This window comes from Physcomitrium patens, chromosome 4 (genome assembly GCF_059467195.1).
Source record: "Physcomitrium patens ecotype Gransden chromosome 4, ASM5946719v1, whole genome shotgun sequence".
Lineage (NCBI taxonomy): Eukaryota > Viridiplantae > Streptophyta > Bryopsida > Funariales > Funariaceae > Physcomitrium > Physcomitrium patens.
The window spans coordinates 4,780,629-4,804,112 of NC_143413.1; the positions used below are offsets into that span (position 1 = coordinate 4,780,629).

Consider the following 23,484-nt stretch of genomic DNA (forward strand, 5'->3'; position numbering starts at 1 on the left):
AATGGTGGCTGAGTTCCTTCCTTAAGGTGGATTGAACAATCATATGGACGATGCTCAAGAAGAATATCTGCATTCTTTTTCTCAAAAATGTCTTGATACTCCTGATATTGACTTGGAATGCCACTTGAAGTCTTTACGTTTTCAAAAATAGGTGCAGCATAAATAGCAAAAGTTGATCCTTCTTTTGCTGCGTGTATAAATGCTTTTGCACCTATCAGTATGGGTTTTACTATACTAGACTTATAATTTTTTACTTGGTTAGTAGAACTATTAATAACGCTCTGGAAAAAGTCAAGTTTATGCGAATTCCAATCTATTCAAGGATTATATTTTTCTAGCCAGGATAAACCTAAAATAACTGGATTGGACGGGGATTTAATTATGTTAAAAGCTATGTAGCTATCATGACCGTCTATTGTTACTTTTATAGGATGAGTTTCATGAGTGACATCTCCAGAAGACAAGGGACGACCATCTATGACTTCTACATGTACTGGTTTAGGTTTCTGTACAAAGGGTATTTTACGACTTTTAACAAATTGTTCATCTAAAAAACATGCTGAGGCTCTCGAATCTAATAAAGCAGAGGCTTTGTAATTCTTAGGTCCTAAATATAAGTCTATTATAAAACAAGGAGAGGGTTCTGAGGAGAGGATAGGACCTTCATTAGGAATTGTACAAGGTTCCAGCTGCACGGTCCCTATTGTAGCTGGACGAATCCGTTTTCCGACATGTTGTCTTCTTTGACCGTCGTACCCCTCATTTTATAGTTGCGTCATTTCTTTGGACAATGTTGAGCAGTGTGCTTAGGTTCTCCGCAATATAAACATAATCCTTCTTGACGACGACGAATCTTTTCTTGCTCAGTTAGGGGTTTAAAACGTACCGCGTCAATTTGCATGTCTTCTACTTCCGAATGTACGTTTGGCAAAGATGTTGATGTTGCCATTGAGTAATAATGTTGAGGTTCCCGTGAATGATTCTCAGATCGAAATTCGAAAAGTAGATTATCACATTTTACCGCAAAATCGATTGCTTGACTCAAAGTTTGAGGATCAGGTAAGTTGAGCATCAATTTCTTTACTTCGTATTGCAATCCATAAAGAAATTGACTAATGAGTGCAGCATCATCCCACTTGATGTCAATTGCAAGTTGTCGAAATTGTGAAGCATACACTGTTACTGAGCGATTTTCTTGTCGTAGAATTCGGATCTTATTTGTTGCAACACGAGTTGCATCGTGTTCACCATACATAGATCAAAACTCCGCCAAAAAAGCTTCCAAATTGTCCAATATTGGATTTCGTTGTTCAAGAAAAGACGAAAACCATGATAATGCAGAACCAAAAAGTAGAGTGCCAATAAACCTAACTTGTGATCCTGGAGTTGGATAGCTTTGCGGTTGAAGTTCAATTGCCAATTGTACTTGATTGATGAACCCTCGAAACTTAGATCTCGTACCATCAAATTTCTCAGGTAAGGCAATTCTTAGTTCTCTAGTGCTTACATTAAATTGTACAATTGGAGAAGGAACGTGATTTGTTGTAGATGTTGAAGCAGCTCCGATCATCTCTATATCCCCACTTTCTGCTATTCTTGTTCTTCCATGTGTTGGTGAATTGAGTTGATGCATCGTAAGCATTAACTCCCTCATTTGCTTTTGCATTTGTGCCATTGCACTCTTCATTTCAACAAGCTCTGCCATAATGACACTAAGAAAAATTTGTTTGATACTGCTCAAGACAAAAGAAAAGAAAGACTTGATAACAAAGAAGATACTAAGAACAATATCAGTTTAGAAGTGGGTAATCCGTAAACTTCTAATACGCTTATGTCTTGTCAAGAGAAAGGGGTAATCCACTCTCACTCAAGAAAAACAAAGCTCTGATATTGTAGGTGTACTCTTGTCAATCTGTCAAGGACAAAGACTCGATGAGGGAAAATATACACAAAAAGGCTATCTCGATATAATAAGTCAAAATATAAACAAGTAGGTATATTAAAAGGAAAATGGAATGGCTATTGCCACAAGACAAGAAACTAAAGACTCTTGAACTTGGACTAGAAGCAAGAAAGGAGTTGACAAGAGTGAAGAAGCCTTCACTCTTGTCTCTATATATACTATCTAACTAGGGGCTACGTGGCGACGTTATATAGGACCTCCAATATGTGTTGACTTTGTAGGACACATGCCTTGACTTACAAGGCAAGTTTTTCTACGTGTGGGCCACATAGTTAGCTTGATCTTCAAGCTAACAACATGTGTGGCACATGGCCAACTTGTTGACCACGTTTCTAATCCAAAAAGTCAATTAAAGACACCTATGAAGTCAAAGCAGCGTCTAGGAAGTTTCTAGGAAGCTTCTATATTAAATATTATAGAATTAACTTACTTTTATCTACTTTTACTTACTTCTACCTATTTCTATATGTAATTATTAGCTTACATGATTATGGCCGTGACATCTTAGAAGCTTCATAGATGTGGTTTTATCTTTAGATGTATTTGCAGGTTAGAAACTTGGCCAAAAAGTTAACCATGTGTTGATAGCTTGTGGAACAAGCTAACTATATGGTACATATATAGATAATTTGCCTTGCAAGTTAAGACATGTGGCTAGTGAAGTCAACATATGTTGGAGGTCCTATAGAATATCGCGACATAACTCCTAATTAGAGAGTATACATGGAGGCAAGAGTGAAGCCTTCTTCACTCTTCTCAATGCCTTTCAAGTTCTTAGTCTTGTTTCAAGACTTTGTAGTCTTTTCGTTTTTAACAATAGCCATTCTAGTTTAATATTACATCACCTTTTGAGTGACATTTTAGTTCTCTTCATTGACATAAGAGTGTATTGAAGATTCTCTTTCTTCAAGATATATGTCCTTAACAAGAAGGTGGAAGAAAAATAGCAACAATAAGATCTTAACAACTCTAATAGAATTCTAAATAAACTTCAATTAAATCTTAATAATACTAATCAAGATTTAATCAAATCCAAAAGAAATCTTAAAGAAATTATAAAAGAAATATAAAGAAATTTTAAAGAAATTTTAAAGAAATTATAAAAAATCATAAAAAAATAATAAGTAGACCATAAAGAAACTCTAAAAAAATCCAAAAGAAATTCACAAGAAATCCTAAAGAAATATTAGATAAATCCTAAATCAATCTTAAATAAATCCTAATTAAATCCAATTTTAATCCTAATTGAAATTTTAATGAACTTTAACTATATTCTAGGTCAAGTTCTAATTAAATCCTAAATCCTAAATAAAATCCTAAAAAACTTCTAAATCCTAAATCTTAAATTCAAAACCAAATCATAGACAAATCTTAAGTCCTAAACAAACCCTAAATCCTAAATCCTAAAAAAAATCCTATACAAATCCTAAATCCTAAATCAAATCCTAATCAAAACCTAAATAATTCAAACTAATTATAAGATAGATTAGAACTTCAATATCTATTGATTAAAATACTGATCTTGCTTAAAAGTTTAAACACCTTTGAATTTCTTAGTTAAAAACAAGAACAACAATTTTGAAGATAATTTCACTTATTAAATAGAAGAAAAAATCTTAAAATCTCCTTGAATGTTGGTTGGCCTCCTATTCCACTCTAAATGTTGAACTTTTAGCACTAAAATCTCCTTCTTGAATCATTGAATTTCTCCCAAATTTTACTTAAACTATTAAAAATCAAGTTTAGTCTCCACATAAAATATATATATATATATATATATATATATATATATATATATATATATATTGAATCCAATCAACAAGTCACTAAGAATCTTAAAAATACTCATTGACCCTCAAACTCCAATTTCTAAGACCTCAATCTACAAAAATTCTACACTTTGATCTAACTATTTGATTGATCTCAAAATTTGCACACACATTTATAACTAATATACCAACACTCTATCCAAAATTTATCTATATACATACCACAAAACTCAAAAAACCCTCAAATATGTAATAATAGTTTTATTTTTTAAAATCTAAACCAATCAAAAACATGATTAATTTTGAAAATTCTTTGAAAATTGAGAATTAATTCAATTCATATTAAACTAATGCCCATATTTTTTTTTTGCAAATTTTCTCTCAAATCCCACTATTTGATCTCTCAAAAAGTTAAAGAGTCACCATAGGTGCATGGTTTTGTATCTAAGGGTCTGATTTCAATCCAAGTTGACAATTGATCCTCTTCGAGTTAGGCTTCTTGAAGTAAATTTTGCTAAAGTATATTCTTAAATCCCTCTTATATATGTATATATTATTTTATTTTCTAATCTATTTTATTTTATCTTATTTATGGTCATATAAAGTAAATAGAAGCCTATTTCATGAAAAAGAAGCAATGATATCTTTTAGTTTTATTATCTTTTTGACTATTATCTATTTTTTAAGATAATTTTTTATAGTATTATATAATAAGATCTTCTATAATATAATTTTTTCTTCTCTCTTTCATTCATTAATTATATTACATCATGATAATGGAATCTATAATGTTTCTTTAGATTTGTTAATTTCTATCAAATATTTATTAAGAATTATTTCCAAGTTGTTGTTCTTTTCACTTAGTTGACATCCAAAGATAAATTAAAATGGACACCTCAAGCACAAAGGGATTGTCAGGATTTGAGAGTAAGTTTTATTATAGTTTTAATCTTACTACATCCAGATTTGATGAAGGCCTTTTATTTAGAAAGTGATATTTTCAACTTTGTATTAAGAACTATACTATTACAAATAAAAAATGATAGAAAGTTCCATCCAATTACATTCTATTCTAAAAAGTTTTTAGCTGTAAAAATCAATAATGAGATTCTCAATAAAGAGCTTTTTGTGATTGTAGACTCTTTTTAAGAATAGTGTCAGTTATTGGAAGGCGCTACACATCATGTGACTATATATACATATCACAAAAATTTGGAGTATTTCATGTCAACTTGGATTTTAAATTGCCGCCAAGCTCATTGAAATATGTCATTATTTTTTTTTGATTTTGTAATTATATATTGATCAAAAAAGCAATAATGACTATCAAATGCTTTATCAAAGAAATCATATCTTATTTTGAAGATTGGAGAAGTAGCATTTGATTAGTAATATACCACTCTCCTAAAGCTAGAATAATTTTATCTTTGTGCTATTTCTATGATTACACTTGTTGATTCAAGTCTTTTTGAAAAAAATTGTATCATGTCTACTAAAAAGTCATTAGTTTGTAATATCAAGTAGCACCTCAATAATGACAAGTTCAAGTTTTTAGAAGATCTTTTGTATTTTAAAGATCATTTATATATTCCAAAAGGACCAATGCAACTTTATGTTCTTTAATCTTCTCATGATTTTCCAACTACAAGATATTTTAGATTTAACAAAACATTGGAGCTTATCTTTCAAGATTTTTAGTGGCTTTAAAAATAGAAGATTATAAAAGACTTTGTCCTCTTATGTAACATCTATTCAAGATCTAAGAATTTCCTAAATCATCTTTATGGACATTTAGAGCCACTATCAATCTTAAAGCAACCATAGTCTTCAATATCAATGGATTTTATCACTAATATGCCACCATCAATTATATTTGATACTATCTATGTTGTTGTAGATCGACTTACAAAGATGGCACATTTTGTTCCATATAAAAAGGTAATTTTTGTAGAAGAAATCGCAAGGATCTTTCTTCATAATATATATTGACATCATGGCCTACTTAATAACATCATTTTTGATCAACGACCTGAATTTATATCAAAGTTTTGGAAATTTTTTTTTTTGAGATATTGAAGATAGATATCAAACTTTTTTCTACATTTTATCCTTAAATAGATGATTAAGTAGAATAAATCAATCAAGTTTTGGAGCAATATTTGTGATGTACTATCAACTATCAATAAGATGATTGAACCTTGTATTTAGCTTTAGCAAAGTTTGTTATAATAATACTCTTTATGCTTCCATTTAGCATATATTATTTTACTCTAATTATAATTATCATTTAAAACTTGATTTGTTATGTACATCAAAGGATGAAAATCCAATAATTGAAGATCTTGTAAAATAATTGTCACAAATCCAAACAACTTTGAAGATCTATTTATAAATAACTTAAGATTCTTACAAAGCATCTTCAAATAAATTTAGAAAAGAATTCTTTACTTTTCAAGTTGGAGATAAAGCATGGTTCTTTGACAAAATATTAAGACCAATTGGTCTTGCAATAAGTTAGACTACCAAAGACTGGGGCCATTTTATATTCAAAAGTAAATCAATCTAATGGATTATCAGTTAAAACTACCCACATCTATAAAAGTACATCCAATCTTTTATATTTTTCTTTTAGAGGCTTATTTAGAATCAATTCTTCTAAGAAGAATATAACTATTATTGTCTTACATTGAAATATACAATCATATGGAATATGAGGTAGAAAAAATCCTTAATTCTCGATGAAAAAGAGGCAAGTCACAATATTTTATTCATTGGCACAACTACAATATCAATGAGCATATATGAAAATTAACAAAAAATCTAATTAATGTGTCGCAAAAGATATAGGAGTTTTAACAATATTATCTTCAAAAATCTAAACCTATTTTAAGATGATTTCTCTATAAAGCTAGTGCTAAACTATTGTATATAACAAAAAAAGTAGATATGAAATCAATATTCTTTGTAGAACTCAAAATTTGAAGGATCGATGATGTTACAAATATCTAACAAGAAGATTTTAGAAATATTTTTAGAATATTCTATTAAGTTCTAAAGGTTCCAAAAGATTCTTAAAATATTCTTTAAATATTTTTAAAATATTTTAACAACTTTTAAAAATTTCTTGAGAGAATAAGAAAATTGTCTAAGAAGCTTCTTAGAATTGCTTTATCTTTAACCAATATAAAAACTTCTTGAGAAGCTTCTTAAAGTTGCTTCATCTTTAAGCAACATGAGAACTTCTTAAGGATCTTCTTAAGGTTGATTCATCTTCAATCAGTATAGAAACTTCTTGAGAAATTTCTTAATAGCTAGTATATATTGGAGTCAAGGCTAAAGGGATCCTCAATCTTGCCAACACATTATTTGGATTTCTAACTCATCTCTCTTACTATTGATCTTGTATTCATCAAATTTAATCAAGTTCTTGTTAGCTTTCTTGTTGAAACTTTTTTGTTCAACTTCTTATTTGGTCTCTTGTATAATTGATCCATGACACCTATAAGTTGTTTTTTTTTTTTTTTTTTTTTTTATCTACCATGCTCACAAGCTCCATTGCTTCAACCATTCTATAAGCACATAGTTGGATTTTTATTATCATTTCAACAAGAAACCATGGATGAATGGGATTCTTTTTCAAGAATGGCTAAAAAAAACTCAATAAAGAAATGGGGAGGGCATGTTGGCAGATCCTACTCTTAATGGACAATGTACCATTGTACATTACAAACAATTGAATGACTCTCAACGTTGATATTTGTATGCTTCCTCTAAATATTACAACGAAGATCCAACCAAAAGATGCTAGAATTATTGTGGCATGTAAGTAGCACTACCAATGCATCTATTTGCAAAATACACTTGATCAAGATAAGCAAAATGAGCTCAATCTATACAAGGTTAATGAATTGACAACATTGTATTAGTTACTTATGACTTGGGCAAAACTATCTTTAACAACAATAAAAAAAAAAAAAAAAAAAAAAAAACTACTTCAAACATATTGGGCTATTTAAACAAGCACTTAAAGTTGCAAAAATCAACAATATTGAAGTGGATATAATTTGAAATCTTCCATTAAAAAATCTAGTATCAATCAAGAACTTGCCCAACCTAGTCAAAAAAAATTGCACACATTTCAAGCTAAAAGTTTACAAGATTATTGAACTTATTTATCATCAAAGATGTTGACAACACCCTTAAGAAAGAATTGGCACCTATGTCATTTACGCACATGAAGAAGCTACAAAGCCTTTCCATTGTTATCTCCATTCTTGGTATTGGAAATCTTGGTGAATATGCTATCTACAAGACTCTTCACAACATTCAACAAAAGTTGCATACAAAAGCTCTCCATCAAAGCACACTCCATTTCTAGCTAAGATAGTTGCACTTTTCCCCATGCTTTCTCTTTTTTCCCCTCCACAGTTTTTTTTCGTCAAGGCCATAACTGAAAACTTAGGAGAAATATAACATAACCACAATAGAATAGAACCATGTTGGTTCCTCCATTTTCTTATAATTTACAGGAGGTTAAAACTTAGTGCGAGAGAACTTAGCATAGGATACAATTTATGGCTGAATCATCACCTCCATGTTACTCCAAAGGCAACAAGATCAATGTCAAGCAGGCAGATTAGTCATGAAGAAAGCCACTGACAGGGAGTTGCTCTTTGCCATCCTAAAAAGACTCGGACGTGCAATTCTAGCATCATACATCGGTGGGTTAACCAAACGTCTTGGTAGAAATAGGGCATTATACACCTTTTCTACGTGTAAACCTTTCTAGCCGCCATCACACGTATTCCAATTGGTGAGGCAACATTTATCTTCTACTAAGATACACACCCAGCTCTTAGAAACAGAGGAGGTGACATGAGCATATGGAAAACCTCTCAAAATTCGTGACATACTTGCTCTCACATTCCATGGGAAGAACAGAAGCCCTATACCAAGATGAGAACTGAGAACATAATCCATAACAGAGAATCAGCTGAAACTAGAGCAAGGACCTTCAATATCCAGCCAATGCAACTTGGACTCTGAATAGACAGCCCACACTTAATAAGGTTATTCCTAGTTCCCTAGAAGCCGCTCAACAGCAGCATGTACATTTCCGCCAACAGCACTAAGTGCACGAATATTCTCTTGAGTATCATAGAATCCCATTTCTTGCAACTGGGACAGCTGTGAGGCGTATAGTTGTTCAGGAGGCACTGCAGTTGCAATATTCATAATGTTAAAATGAAGTCATTGTCTGCAAATTATCACAAGTCTTCAACGATTTGAACACAAAGATCTCCACGACAGTACGAATATAGTTCCAGCGACAAGGGTAAAATACGACATGAACTCCCGGAGTTTGTCATGTTCCCCACTATACAAGTGAACTTCCTTCGTGCAACGTGGCACATTCTAAATAACAAGCCATAAAAAAATCCCCGTTTAATCAACTTCGCAAACAGAATTCAGAAGTCGTCACTTACCATCAGGGTTAGAAGGAACAGTGTTGCCAAGACCTCCAAACATATTAAGTAAGACGTCCATATTCATTCCACCGCCAAGTCCGCCCAGTCCACCTAGTTCACCCAGTCCAGCTGGAGTTTGACCAGCATTTCTGCGAAGGAGTACACGATTTTAGAACGAAAAACTGGATCTTGACGTAAAATATGCTTCTGCTCCAGCTAACAAACTATAGCAACGGATACTATCTATGAAAATTGCAACGCAAAGACTGTCTAAATACTATCTTCAGCCACAGTACCATTACTCCTTCAGGTTACATAAAATATTATAACCTACCTAAAACCTCGTATTTAGTGGGAATCATTCGAGGTGAGGCTACTTTCCAACATTGCAACTGATGCGAAAAAAGCCCTTCCATTGTCTACAGAAACCGCCCAATCATGTTGGCAACTAAGTCTGATATTCCAAAGTATCACACATAGGGTTCAAGATTACATTGATACTTGGCAAATAAGGTTAAAGGACCTACTGTCCAGGAGTTTGCCGTCCGCGGAGACCCATCATGGCTTGTTGAAGTTGCATCATTTGCTGCATTACAGCACAACAACGTCCACTCAGTAAATCAATGTTACAGAAGTAATCAAAATAGATTCACACATCCCACAAGCATTCTCAGCATATATGAAGCAACTTGGATTCTAATTTCAACAATGCTACACAAAATACGCAACAGAAAAAATAACCCAAGTTAAATGAAAAGCACAAACCGATCAATGAAGAACAAACAACGCACCTGTAAGCTCTCAGGACTGCTCATTTGTCGAATGAAGTCAGGATTTTGCATCATGTCCCTAAATTGAGGATTCTGGTTCAGCATATTCCGTAACTGAGGCTGAAGGTTCAACATCTGTTCACAAAACCGCAAGAAGACGTTATTAGGAAATCACCAACCTTGAACAAAATACCTTGTAAAGTCAAGATTAGTGGTCAGACCTAACAATAGCCAGATTCAGACTCTCAATATTGTTTTGCCTTGCAGAACAAATATTCGGAACAGTAGTTGGAGATGTGAAAATGTAAACAACGTTTTCCCGCAACCTTGGCATCTACTCTAAATATAATTGATTTGGTCTCACCAAAGAGTCCGTAACTATCATAAGTACAGGTAAAGCACCCCAAATGAGCAAAAGTGTGGGCAGTCACGCCAACTGACTTTCAGTCGGAAACCAAGATTATAAACGGGAGACATTTGACGGTAAGAATTGATCGAGATAAATCACCTGATTCATATATTGAGGATTGGACAGGAGCCCCTGCATCATCTGCTGTATCTGCGGGTTTTGAAGCATCTGCTGCATCATTGCAGGATCCAGAAGCCCACCAGCACCGCCCATCATCCCAAGATCTGGAAGGCCAAGTCCCGCAAGATCCGGAAGAACCCCTCCTGCATCTGCTCCTGGTACTGCCGATGGTGTCTGGCCAGCTCCAGTTCCAGCAGCTGGTAACACAGCTGAGTCTGGAGTTGGGAAATGTGGCAAACATGTGAATACACAGAAGAGCCCAAATTAGGATTAAAATGTAGGATCAAATGAAAAATAAATAAATAAATAATAAAATAAAAATGCAGGAGAAAAGACGAGAAAGAGAAACCAACGAAAACAAACACCCAACAATAGCAGCTTCTTAACAGAGGAGAGATCTATTAGTCGTGGTCGGTTACATATAATAAGCTCATAGCAACATGCTTTAGATACAATTGTGCCTTTTGATGTCACTCTCGACCACACACACATTAACTGCCATAGCTGCACTCACGTGTAGGATTCCAAGGATTCGGTAGAGGAGCAGTGTTCGGTAGTGTTGTTCCAGCAGCATTAGTATTAGCTCCACCTTGAGCTTGGGCTGGACGTGGTGGATTCCCATTTACTCCCATCATAGCTGCAAACGGATTCGAAGCCATGTCGTTTGCGCCTTCTCCACCCATGGTTGCAGCATTCAAAAGCGGTTCCTGGACGGTTTCATACATGCGCCTGAGCATGTTAAACCCTTCGGGCGAGGCTTCGATGTTACTCATGGCCCGATCTGTATTTCTCATCATTTCTCGCATAAGTTCAGGATTTCGAGCGGCATCCAATGTCTGCCGGAGTGTGCCGGGATCGTTCAGAATATGGGCCAAATCTGGATTTCGCTCAATGATTTCTCGCATTTGAGGATTACTCATTATTAATGTTCGCATTAAATCAGGGTTGTTCATTAGATTCTGAACCGCAGGCATATTCATCATTTCTCTCATTAAGTTGGGGTTTTGCATTAGCTGCTGCTGCACCTGCTGAAATTCTGAAGGACCCATTCCAAAGGGCGGGGAAGCACCACCACTTGAACCCAATCCCAACCCAGGAAAACCTAAGCCACCTAACCCTGGAGCAGACCCTAAGCCACCAGGATTAGCTGGAGGAGATGCAGAAGTCGGGTTTGACGTGGGAGCAGGGTTGGCACCGGCAGGTGTGGACGATGGTGGCGCTCCTCTGACTAAATGAACAGTATGTTCGCTTTGCAGACCTGATCCAAAGCAACCTATGCGTCAGAAATATAATTTAAAACAAACAAACCTCAAAAATTGGTGATTGCGAACTCCAAGGTTCCCAAGTAGCACAAGATCCTCGCCATCTCTAGATCAGTTCAGTCGACTCTATGGATTCACGCGTGAATGAATCTCAAGTAAGCAGTACCAATAATAAGACCATAATATACACAATTGTCCAATCGCAAGAACCATGATCGCAATATCGCTTGAAAGGAAACATAGCATGGCTACTTATTTAATTTAGAGATTTTAAAAGTAGACGGTTCGTCCCAAATCTGCATCACCCGAACACGCACACGATTGATCCCTCGTGACCTAATTTGCACTCGTATGCTGAAGCACTACTTGGAGGATCGGTTGCTAACTTCCGTAGTCAGAGCAGAACAACATGTTCTGTGGAAGAGCGCCAAAGTGCAACTCCTGTTTAAGATCCTTGAAAACTACCACATATTCATCGAACGAAACAAACCATGTATACAGAAACAAAATTCCCGTGCATAAAACCAAACTCTCCAACCGTGCTCGAACCCGATGTCAACCACCCACAGGAATACCATCACGAGCTCGTTTCACACGAACCTACAAACCCTAACTCAACATCGCACGTGCAACTCATCAACAAACGAAACCCCACCGACGACCTCCACTCTCCAAACACCCTCTAAGAAAAAAACCAAAATGAGCCAATCAACCCACCCACCATCCGAACACTCACCGTAACTATTAAGCGTTTGTTCGTCCTTAAGCACCCGACCCTTGTAAATTAACCGCTGCTGGTCTGCCGGGATAGCAGACTTATCCACCAGAAACCCTTTCAATGTGAGAACCGTTGCACCCAAATCCACCTCCACCACAAACTTGTTACCATTCGAGCAGCGCACGTGCACAACCGCATTGCTGCTGCTCCCCCCCGCTGGGCTCGCTTCCGCTGCCGCTACAGCGCCATCCGGCTCTCCCCCCATCTCTCTCCCTCTCTCTCCTCCCCAAATTTCACTCTCTCAAACTCTCAGCTTCACCAGAAGCAACCAACCAACCTCAAACCAAAAACGAGACACTTCCTTCCTTCCCTCTCTCTCGTAATCCCACAACCACCGAAACTCCAACTCTAAAACCTAAGATACACAATCTCTCTAGCAATCAATAGTGGTTCCCCACAATCTGTGAAAAAGTGGGTTTGATCGTGCATTTAGGGCTGATTGCGAAGGAGGGGCGTGATCTGCACCGATCACCAAGAAGAAGAACAACAACAACAACAACGATGACTGACGAAGGCAATCCATCAACAAATTGACGACGCTTCTTTCCAGCGCCAGTAACGCAGCAGCGAAGGGCCCCGAAGATTCCGCCCCCATTCGAGTATAGATGGATGTCTCCTCCTCTGTTTCATTCGTCGAAAAAAGATGAACTACCACGTGGAATGTGCCCAAGGCTTCGTTGCCTGATGCGCTGGAGATTGATGGACGAATGAATTAAGTAGGATGATACCAATCGATGTATGGATGTATTATTATGAACGAATGAATAATTGCGGTATTCTGTAGATGTAGGGGATCAATGCGGCGCCGTCAAGATATTACATGTCCCACTTCAGAGACCGAGTTCTGTTTAATTCAATTACAGTGATGGGAATAATAATAAATGGTATTTACGGCCTTAGGAATACTTCTGAAGAAAGGAAAAATGGATGGATGATAAGCAAGCATCTATTGGGTTTTCTGGATCTCACATTTATGATGCGCTTTCATCCAATTGAATGGATGGATGTTGTGTTTGTATTTTACCGCAGTCAATGCAAAGTAATGGATGAAAGCCAAACTAATAGATAATATGGTGGTGAACTCATGAAGATTTTATTTCTGGAACTTTTTTATTATTGTTTTTATTATGTATACTAACAGATGTGTATATTTCTGTAAATATTTTAGGATTGATCAACTTGGATATGTTTCCACGTTTGGAACACAACTCTTGTTTTAAATGTTACCATTTACTTTTTGTTGAGATGCGTGTAAATTTTTTGTCAAATTAAAAGTTCCAAGATGAAGATAGAGCATAGAACATATATATATATATATATATATATATACTTTCTACAAGATGTAGTAAAAAATTAGCAAATGAGAAATATTTAATTGCTAAACATGTCAGAAATAAACAACACTTGGTGTTGCCTTATAATAAGCTGCCAAGAACAAAGTAATAAAAAACAGTTCAAATTTGAATATCTATTAAACTGGCCAAATTGATTATTTGATTTATTGATTTTATAAATATATATATATATATATATATATATATAACCTTAATTAGATCATTCATTTGATGTCTGATAATATTTGTATTTGATGAATTTTACAGTTTTGTTTATATTATTTTTATGTTCCATAAATAAAAGTAAATCAATCAATCAATGCATATAGGATTAATTTTATTTAAAAACCATTTAGTACTATATACATCAATATATATATACACACACACACACACATATACATATATATATATATATATATCCACACACACACACACACATACTACCATAATATCCCTTCCTTTGCTTGAGTATAATATTTTAAAGTAAGCCATTTCTGTATAATAATTTACAGCAAAACAGTGAATCACAATGCACATTATGTGACCAACAATTAAATACAAATGTTCATTAATACCACACAGAAAATGGTATACAAATAAATAAATATACCCATGCAAAGAGAAAAACTAAACAAAACAAAAAAAAACAAAACAAATTAATAAACAATCATCAATTACACCATGTATATATATATATATATATATATATATATATGCCACTCTATATATCATATAGTTTTGATGTGTGGCATCTTGTAAAATTTTGTATGTATGAAATGTAATATTATATAGAAATTTAATAAATTTATATCAATATTTTCCTTCAAAAATTAAAAAATACAAAATCATATTATGATTTCCTATATTTTAATCATCATAAAATTTTTGAGATAATGATTTAATAAATTTATATCAATATTTTCCTTCAAAAATTAAAAAATACAAAATCATATTATGATTTCCTGTATTTTAATCATCATAAAATTTGTGAGATAATCATAGAAGAGAAGCCAATGTTTGCATTCAATCTTAAATGCTTTCAATAGAACTTCAATCTCTTTTCTATTTTGTATTTGTAATTAAATTGAAAGATAAGATATCAAGATTTTTTAAAAAGACAAATGTTTAAGTCAATCTCTTTTCTTTCTTTGAATACATGGCCTTTTGAATTGCATATTCAATGTTGAAAGCTATTATTAAGGAATTAGAGTAATACTAAAATTTATAATCTAATGATTTTAGTAATTTTTAAATTCATATACACAAAATTTATGTAATTTTGTTATTTCTTTGTTAAACTTGCTAGTTTGATAAATAAAGGCCAAGCTAATAAAAATATTTACATTTTTAATTTAAGATTTATTACTTATTTAATCTTTGTACCTTAAAATAGAGTACAATTAGCTTATTTTGTCTAAAAATTAAGATCATCATCTTAAATTTGTATATTAAAGAATGAAAAAACTTCCATGGTTACGATACAAATATATTCAAATTATTTATTCCAATGAAATAAATAATTAAAATTAGCTTTGAAAATATGATCCATTCCTTCCATAAAAATAAAATATTGACTCTTCAAATACAAACTTTTTACATACATGTTTGGATGTATGCATATCTTAATGTCTCTTTCAAACTTTGAAAAATTAAACTAACTTAAAAATTTAGCTTCTCTTTATTTTAATTTCAGTACTATTATGTAAAGCATATTTGATATTTTTTCTTTTATTTTTCTATTTTTTAATTTCAAGATTGGTTTCTAAAATAATTTAAAAGAACTTAGTGAGAATTATTATTTAGAATAAATAAATAAAATAAAAATATTTTCTTACAATATTCCAACTTAATACAAAAGCCAGTTAGTCTTGATATTACAACAAAATAATTATACTTTATCATCGACATTGAATTGTAGTTGTTTCTTATGATAGTCATCCACTTTGACCATTTGTCATTTTTGACATTCCTTTAATTGCACCTTAATTGTTGTGCATAATAATTAATAATTTGCCAAATTTTTTATCATATGATTATCAACTTTAAAAAAGTCAAAAGTGTTAAGTCGTAGATGATAACTAGAATTGACAAAAAAAGGTATTTGTTGAGTAAAAGAATGTATTGAATTATTATACAAAATCTCTCCTAATAACAAAAGAATTATCCAATCATCTTGATAATAATTGATGGTACACCTCAAATATTCCTCCAAAACTTGATTCACCTATTTTGTTTGTTCATTAATTTGAGGACAAAAAGCCAAATAAAGATTTATTTCTATCTTTAAAATCTTGATATAAATTGAGTCTTCCTATTCAATATAATATCCTTGAAAAATCTATAATAGCAATAGATGTTGTCAAAAAAAAACTTAGCTATTTCTTCACATATGATAGATTTTGTATATGATATAAAATATACCATCTTGGTAAAATAATCTAATATCATGAATATAAAATCATATAAATATGAGATTGAAAGGTTTATAATAAAATCCATAAAAATAAAAGACCATGGTTGTTTTGGAATAAATAATGGCTGGAGAAGTCTATAAGGTCAAAGATGAGGAGTTTTTGACCTTAAGCAAATATCACATAATTGTACAAAGTCTTTGAGTGTCTTCTATATTTGAGGCTATTAAAAAGCTCTAGATATTAGCTTGAAAGCCTTATTGTATCTAAAATGTCCAACTCTTAAAAAGTCATGACATACTTGAAGAATACATAAGCATGCTTCTCCTTCTCAAATATATAGGAATCCTTTGAAATAAAGTAGGTTGTTCTTGAACTGGAACTTAAAAGTATCATGAGACTTAGAAGAAGGATTCTTAATATCATGAATAAGAGAATCATAAGTCATACTTGATTAAATTTGCTTGATAAATATTGAATCAACAATCAATGTCGATTTTATTGCTCAAAGATGAAAATGCTATGGCTTCAAGATAATCATTCTTTATAGATCAAAAGTTGCATTTTTTTCTTTTGGTACAAGATATGAATGTTTAGAAAGGAAATCTGATAAATCTTCTTGTTTTTTAAATCTATAGATGATTTTGAAAATAAATCTTCATAAAGACATATTTTAATGGGCTTAGCAACAATTCAAAATACATGCCAACATAAAGTATTCTAAGTTCTTTTAATTTGTATATATAATATTTGAATCAAAAGTGCGTTCTAGATAATTACATCATTCTTGAAATGAATCCACAATTACAAAAAGTATTTTTTTATAGATGTTGTAGTTAATCTTGGCTGCTAAAAATTTCTTAGGATGAAAATCTATCAAATTGAACTTATCATCTACTCTCATTTGTGATAAAATAGCACCTATAGCAAAGTTTGATACTTATGTTTCCATAAAGAACGCCTTAAAAAAAACATCACTATACAAAATTGGTATAAGAATAAATATTATCTTCAAGGCATTAAAAAATATTTCAATTTTTTTACTCCACTTTAGTTTGTATTTACATGTTAGATGTATAAGAAGAGTCTCAATTTGAAAAAAAAAAAAAAATCATGAAGATTTGATAATAATTGGCAAATTTCAAAAAACATTGCATATCGCTAATTGAATTTGGAATCTTCTAATCTATGATAGTCTAGACCTTTTTAGGATTCATCACTAATCTTTTGTTGAAAATGATGTATCCTAAGAAATCAACTTGAGTTGTGTAGAATATACACTTTTCTATTTTGGCATATAATCTTGCATCTCTAAATTTTTGTAATATACAACAAATATGAAGTTTATTTTTTTTTATATTCTTAAAATAGATTAAAATATCTTTTAAATAATAAATAATAAAATCATCAAAAAAACTCACAAAAGACATCATTTATAAAATATTGAAAGTACTTGGTGCATTCGTGAATCCAAAAGATATGACATTATATTTAAAATGTCTATACCTACTTTGAAAAACACTCTTCTATTCACCTCTTTCTTTGATGCAGACCAAGTTGTATGCACCTCGTAAATCAATTTTTGTATAGATTTTTGTTTGATTGAATTGATTAAGAAGTCTTGAAATCAGAAGTTGGAGATATTTATTCTTTATGGTGATCTTATTAAGTCGTCAATAGTATACACACATCTACAAAGATCCATCTTTTTAATTCACAAATTAGATTTCTTATTCTTAGAGCTCTTAATGGACATTTTGAATGTCGTATAAAGTTTTTAGCTAAGTTCTTATCAATGATTACTTTAATACAGTCAATTTAAATTACAATAAGCTGTACATTAGTCCAAATAGTAGTTGAACTTCTTATAGATGAATTGAACAATCATAAGATTAATGCTTTAAAATGATTATCTACATTCTTGTTTTCAAAAATTTCCTAAAAATCTTGATATTAGCTAAGAATATTATTTTAACATCTTTCTACCATCAGAAAATGGATATGGTATATATACCAAAAAATAATCTTTCTGTTATTGCATATATGAAAGCTCTTGTACCTATTAATAAGGATTTGGATATATTAGGCTTATTTATTTCTACTTCACTATCAAAATTTTGAATTAAAACATAAGAAAAGTTAAGATTGTAAGAAATATAATTTATTTGAAGATAATATTTTTTTAATCACAATAATAATAAAATAACTAGATTCAAAGAGATCTTATTACATTAAATTATATTACAATATTATGAACTTTAATTTCTACATCTAAAGAAATAGTCTATTGAGTAATGTCTCTAAAAGACAACAAATGACCATCTATGACTTCTACATGTATGGGTTTAGTTTTCTTGATTAAAGATATTTCATGTTTCTTAACAAAATCTTTGTTTATAAAATAGGCTAAGGCTCCTAAATCTAACAATATATTCACTTTGTGATTTTTAGGTCCTAAATATATATCTATTATAAAATAAGGTGATGGATCTGAGGAGAGAATAAGACCTTTGCTAGATATTGTACATAATTCAAACTGCATGGTCTCTATTGTAGCACACAAAAATTATTTTTTGATATATTGTCTTCTTTGGCAGTTGTGCTCCTCATTTTGTGATTATGTTGTTTCTTTGGATAATGTTGAATAATATGTTTAGCTTCTCTATAATATAAGCACAAACTCTTTTAACAATGTTAAGTCTTTTCTTACTTAGTAAGAGATTTAAAATATATCATAACAATTTGCATTGATTTTTGCCTTGATTAATAAATTTTTGAAAACTTGACAGTTGCCATCATTACTTGGCTTATTTTCCTTCAACCAAGTTTTTATACTTAATGCCTTTCAAATAATTGATTATCACATACAATGGCTTGAATAATAATTTTTTTTAAAGATTTTGCTTCTAAAATTTTTAATAACAAATCTTTGATGTTATCTTTCAACTTATATCAAAATTGATTGATAAGGACTTTGTCATTTTAGTCCACATTGTCATATTACGTGGTGTTTGGCTTGAGAATGCACCAAGCATCTAGTTGTGGAAGATAAAAAGAAAATTGCAACAACAAGTACTAACAACTCTAATAGATTCTTAAATAAATAATAATTAAAGATTAGCAAATATAATCAAACATCAATCAAATTCAATTAAAATTTCAAAGTAATTATATAATAAACACAAAGAATTCTCAAAGATCTTTTAAAGAAATCATAAAGGAATAACATAGAAATTCAAAAAAAAATACTAAAATAGAAATCTTAATAAAATATTAAAATAAAAACCTTAATTAAATTCCAGTCAAAATTTAGTCAAATCTTAATCAAACCTTAATCAAATATTGATCAAATCCTTGTGAAATCCTAGTCAATTCCTAAATAAACCCTAATCAAATCATAAACAAATCTTAGTCAAATCCTAATCAAATATTAAACAAATCTTAATCAAATCTTAAAAAAATCCTAATCAATCCTTAGTCAAACTCTAATCAAACCTTAAACAAATCTTAACCAAATCGTAATCAAATCGTAATCAAATTCTAAACAAACTCTAATAAAATCCTAACAAAATCCTAATTAAATCCTAGTTAAATCCTAGACAAACCGTAAATAAGTCCTAACCAAAACCTAGACAAATCTTGATCAAATCCTAATCAAATCCTAAACAAACCCTAAAAAATCCTAATAAATCCTAACCCTAATCAATTCCAAGTAATTCCTACAACAGGTTTAAATCTCAATAATTAATGAATGAACCATTTATTTTAACTCAAATTTTGTACACTTCTTAATAATTAAGTTTAAAACAAGTACAAAAACTAAATTAAAAATGATAAAAATTATCAAATAGATGATAACCTCAAAAATGTACTTATGTATCGGCTGACTTCCTTCTTTGATATTGATACCAATTTCCTTGAACCAATTATTCTTAATTGAACTATTACTTTGCTTCCAAAATTTACATACTTATTAGAAATCAATCTGACTACCTTTGTGAAAAAATTTGCTTCAATCTAATTGGCAGATTGACAGATATCTAAGAAAATCTCATTGGTCTTTAAAACCCTAAATTCTAAGACCATAATCCACAAAAACCTTAATCATTTTCAATCTAACCATTCTATCAAATCCAAATTCACAACACACATCAAGTACAACTACACCCAGAAACTCAAAAATTTTCATCTGTAGATCTACGGTCAAACTTACAAAATTCTCCAAAAATTATCACCCATTTTATTTTGCAAATCCAAAGTCATCCAAAACAAATTCCAATTTTGCAAAGCTCTTACAAAGTCAATACATACTTAAATCACTCCAAATTAATGTTCAAAGAAACTCCATCAAGTCAACTCCTAGATTCTAGTCTATGATCTTCAAAAATACCCCAAAATCATTGTGGAGGCTTGGTTTTGTGCCTCGGGGTCTGATTTCGACCGTGGGTCCTCTCTAGGTATCAATTCTTGAATTTCTAAGGTAATTTTTGCCACAAACTACTCTTAACTTCTTTCCAAAGATGCTTACATTGTTTATTTTTCTAATCTACCTTATTTTGCTCTATTTGTGGTCCTACAAAGTGAATAGAAGCCTATTTTGCAAATAGGCAGCATAAGCACCTTTAAATTTTCTATCTTCTCATTATTACCTATTTTTCCAAGAAAATTTGTTATAATATATTTAATATAAGATCTTCAAAAATATGATATTTTCTTCATCTTTTCACCTATTAGCCATTTTATATCTTGACAACGTTGCAAGTAAGGTTTTAGAATTTATGAGCATATATGATAACTAATCGAGATTTTTATTGTTAAGATAAGAATTTAATCTCTATTATTTTGTCTTGATCATTACCTCCAAATGTAGCCATAAATACTTCTAAGAATGAATTTAAATCATAAAAGAGTCACGAATCTTTTTTTTTATAAATGGTGAATATTTTTTAAAAATACTTTATTATAGAAATACACCTTTGAATCCAACTTGAATAAAGCCATCAAGATATTGGAAGGAATGCAACTTTAGATAGAACTTGACTTATTACAAAAATCCTAAAAATTTTAATCTTGTTCCATCAAATTTTCATTCAATATTAGAAGTTGATATTTCCATCATATGTATAGAAGAAAAACTTTTTAAATTTGGTTGTGAGGTCGATCTACTAGCTTCTTTCAACTACACAACTTTTTGATGTAGATTCTCAACTTCTTTCATAAGAATAGAATTAGTATTTTTGTGGTTGGTATTGGTGATGTGTAAAATTTATTCTCTGAGAGTATTGACAAGTTCAGAAATATTTGCAATAGTTACAAATCTATTCTTACTTCTAGCAAGTGTAGCATCTATGGTTTTTCCATCTATATTGAACTATTTAACAAATCCACAAATCAAATTATGGGAAAGTAATCTACAACTTCTAATATTGAATGAAAATTTCTACAAAAAGGGATAGTTTTCTCTCTTTAAAGAAAAAACTAGTATTAAAAAACTAAACAATTTTTTGAAAGGTAGATAATTTACAACCTTCAAAATACAAAAATAGAAGTAAGGTAATCTACTCACTTCTAAAACAAGACAAGAATAATAAATTAGCATTGTTATTAAAATAGTAAAGACATGAATCTTAAAGAAACAAATCTTCAATACACTCTTATGTTACTCAAAAAGACTAAAAATCAATAAAAAAAAGATAGTATATTGAATTAAAATGGCTCTTTTTAAAGACAAGAAGACTAGAAAGTCTTGAAATAAGTCCAAGGCCTAGAAAGGCTTTGACAAGAATGAAGAAGGTTTTACTCTTGCTTCTATATATATTGTCTAATTAGAAGCTACGTGGCAATGTTCTATAGGACCTCTAATACATGTTGACTTTGCAAGACATATATCTTAACTTGCAAGGCAAGTTTTCTACATATACACCACATAATTAACTTGTTCTGTAAGATACTACTATGCAATCAACTTGTTGATTAAGTTTCTAACCTACTAATCAACTTCAAGCATGTTTAAAGTCGAAACCGTGTCTATGAAGCTTCTGTAAAGCTATTCTAAAAGATATTATGAAATTAATCTACTTTTACCTATTTCTATATAATTATATAGATAATTATTGAAATAACTAAGTATGTTCCTGACACAAAGATATAGTTTTTGTTTTAAGTAGCAATTGAATCTTTTCATAATATAGAGCAAGAACATAATTATTTTTATTATTTATACTTAGTAGCATTTTTCTTCTTAAAATAAAAAAATTAAGGCTTTCACTTGTTTTGTGAATTAAACATTGCTTACAATCCAAGAACCTTCTTCAATCAAAAAATATGTTTTTAAGTATATGGACATTGCATGTGAACTATACTTTGATTTTTAAATTTTTAAATTATTAAATTAATAAAATATGATTCCAATTTTAGTTATTTATTTATTTATTACTTTAAAAAATTATATTTATTTTTTAATTTATTTGAAATAACATAAATAATTGTATAATATTTTATTTTAGTTTTATTTTAGTTTTTTTTAAAATATCAAATGAATCCTAAAGAAGTTAAATTATTATGAAATTATATAATATAACACAAATAATTATTTAGATATATACATTTTTCATAGTTATTTTTTTTTTGCAATGAATGTGTTCAATAACCAATAAAAGAATCTTTGGAATATGAATGAAAGAGAATGCATACATTTTAAATAAAATTTTGTCTTAAAATATTGTTGATTATTTTATTTTAAATATATATATATATATATATATATATAAATTTTACATGATAAATTAATTTAAGATATATATATATATATAAATTTTACATGATAAATTAATTTAGTATATATATATATATATACAAAAAAAATACAAATACAAATCTAAACTTCAATAAACATTCAAGATTACATTATTTAAGCCAACACTCTTCTAAACATTATCTAAAATTATCAAGTTCAAAACCTATCTCAATGCTATTAGTTTTTTTTCACATATTTTTTTTTTTTTTTCATACTTCTTCAAAACTTTTGATAATAATAATGATAATGATAATAATTAATTTTTACCTTATCTATTTAGGATTTTGCATTGTCTTGTGTGCCACACTTTTCTACCTTTTTTTATTATATATTACTTTTTGTGATTTTTCTTGTTCTTTCTTGCTTAAAGTAAGCATTTTATATCTTGAATTGAGTCAATC

At 30.6% G+C, this 23,484-nt stretch overlaps 1 protein-coding gene across 1 annotated transcript; it reads right to left on the reverse strand.

Annotated features, from left to right (window-relative positions):
• Positions 1 to 8,375: 8,375 nt before the first annotated feature.
• On the reverse strand, positions 8,376 to 13,115 carry LOC112281662 (ubiquitin domain-containing protein DSK2b). The gene is made up of 7 exons (XM_024518433.3): positions 12,498 to 13,115; positions 11,014 to 11,757; positions 10,479 to 10,714; positions 9,992 to 10,105; positions 9,728 to 9,786; positions 9,219 to 9,349; positions 8,376 to 8,948 (listed from the first exon to the last, which is right to left on the reverse strand). The coding sequence occupies exons 1-7, from the start codon at positions 12,742 to 12,744 to the stop codon at positions 8,809 to 8,811; spliced, it is 1,671 nt and encodes a 556-aa protein (XP_024374201.1). The 5' UTR covers positions 12,745 to 13,115; the 3' UTR covers positions 8,376 to 8,808.
• Positions 13,116 to 23,484: the final 10,369 nt, after the last annotated feature.

Bases quoted from the DNA above. Each gene is read 5' to 3' on its own strand.
- LOC112281662 (XM_024518433.3), bottom strand. From the start codon at position 12,744: ATGGGGGGAGAGCCGGATGGCGCTGTAGCGGCAGCGGAAGCGAGCCCA. The intron at 11,758-12,497 runs GTGAGTGTTCGG...GCTTTGGATCAG, and splicing joins ACAAACGCTTAATAGTTACG to GTCTGCAAAGCGAACATACT. The intron at 9,350-9,727 runs GTAGGTCCTTTA...ACTCCTTCGCAG, and splicing joins GGACGGCAAACTCCTGGACA to AAATGCTGGTCAAACTCCAG.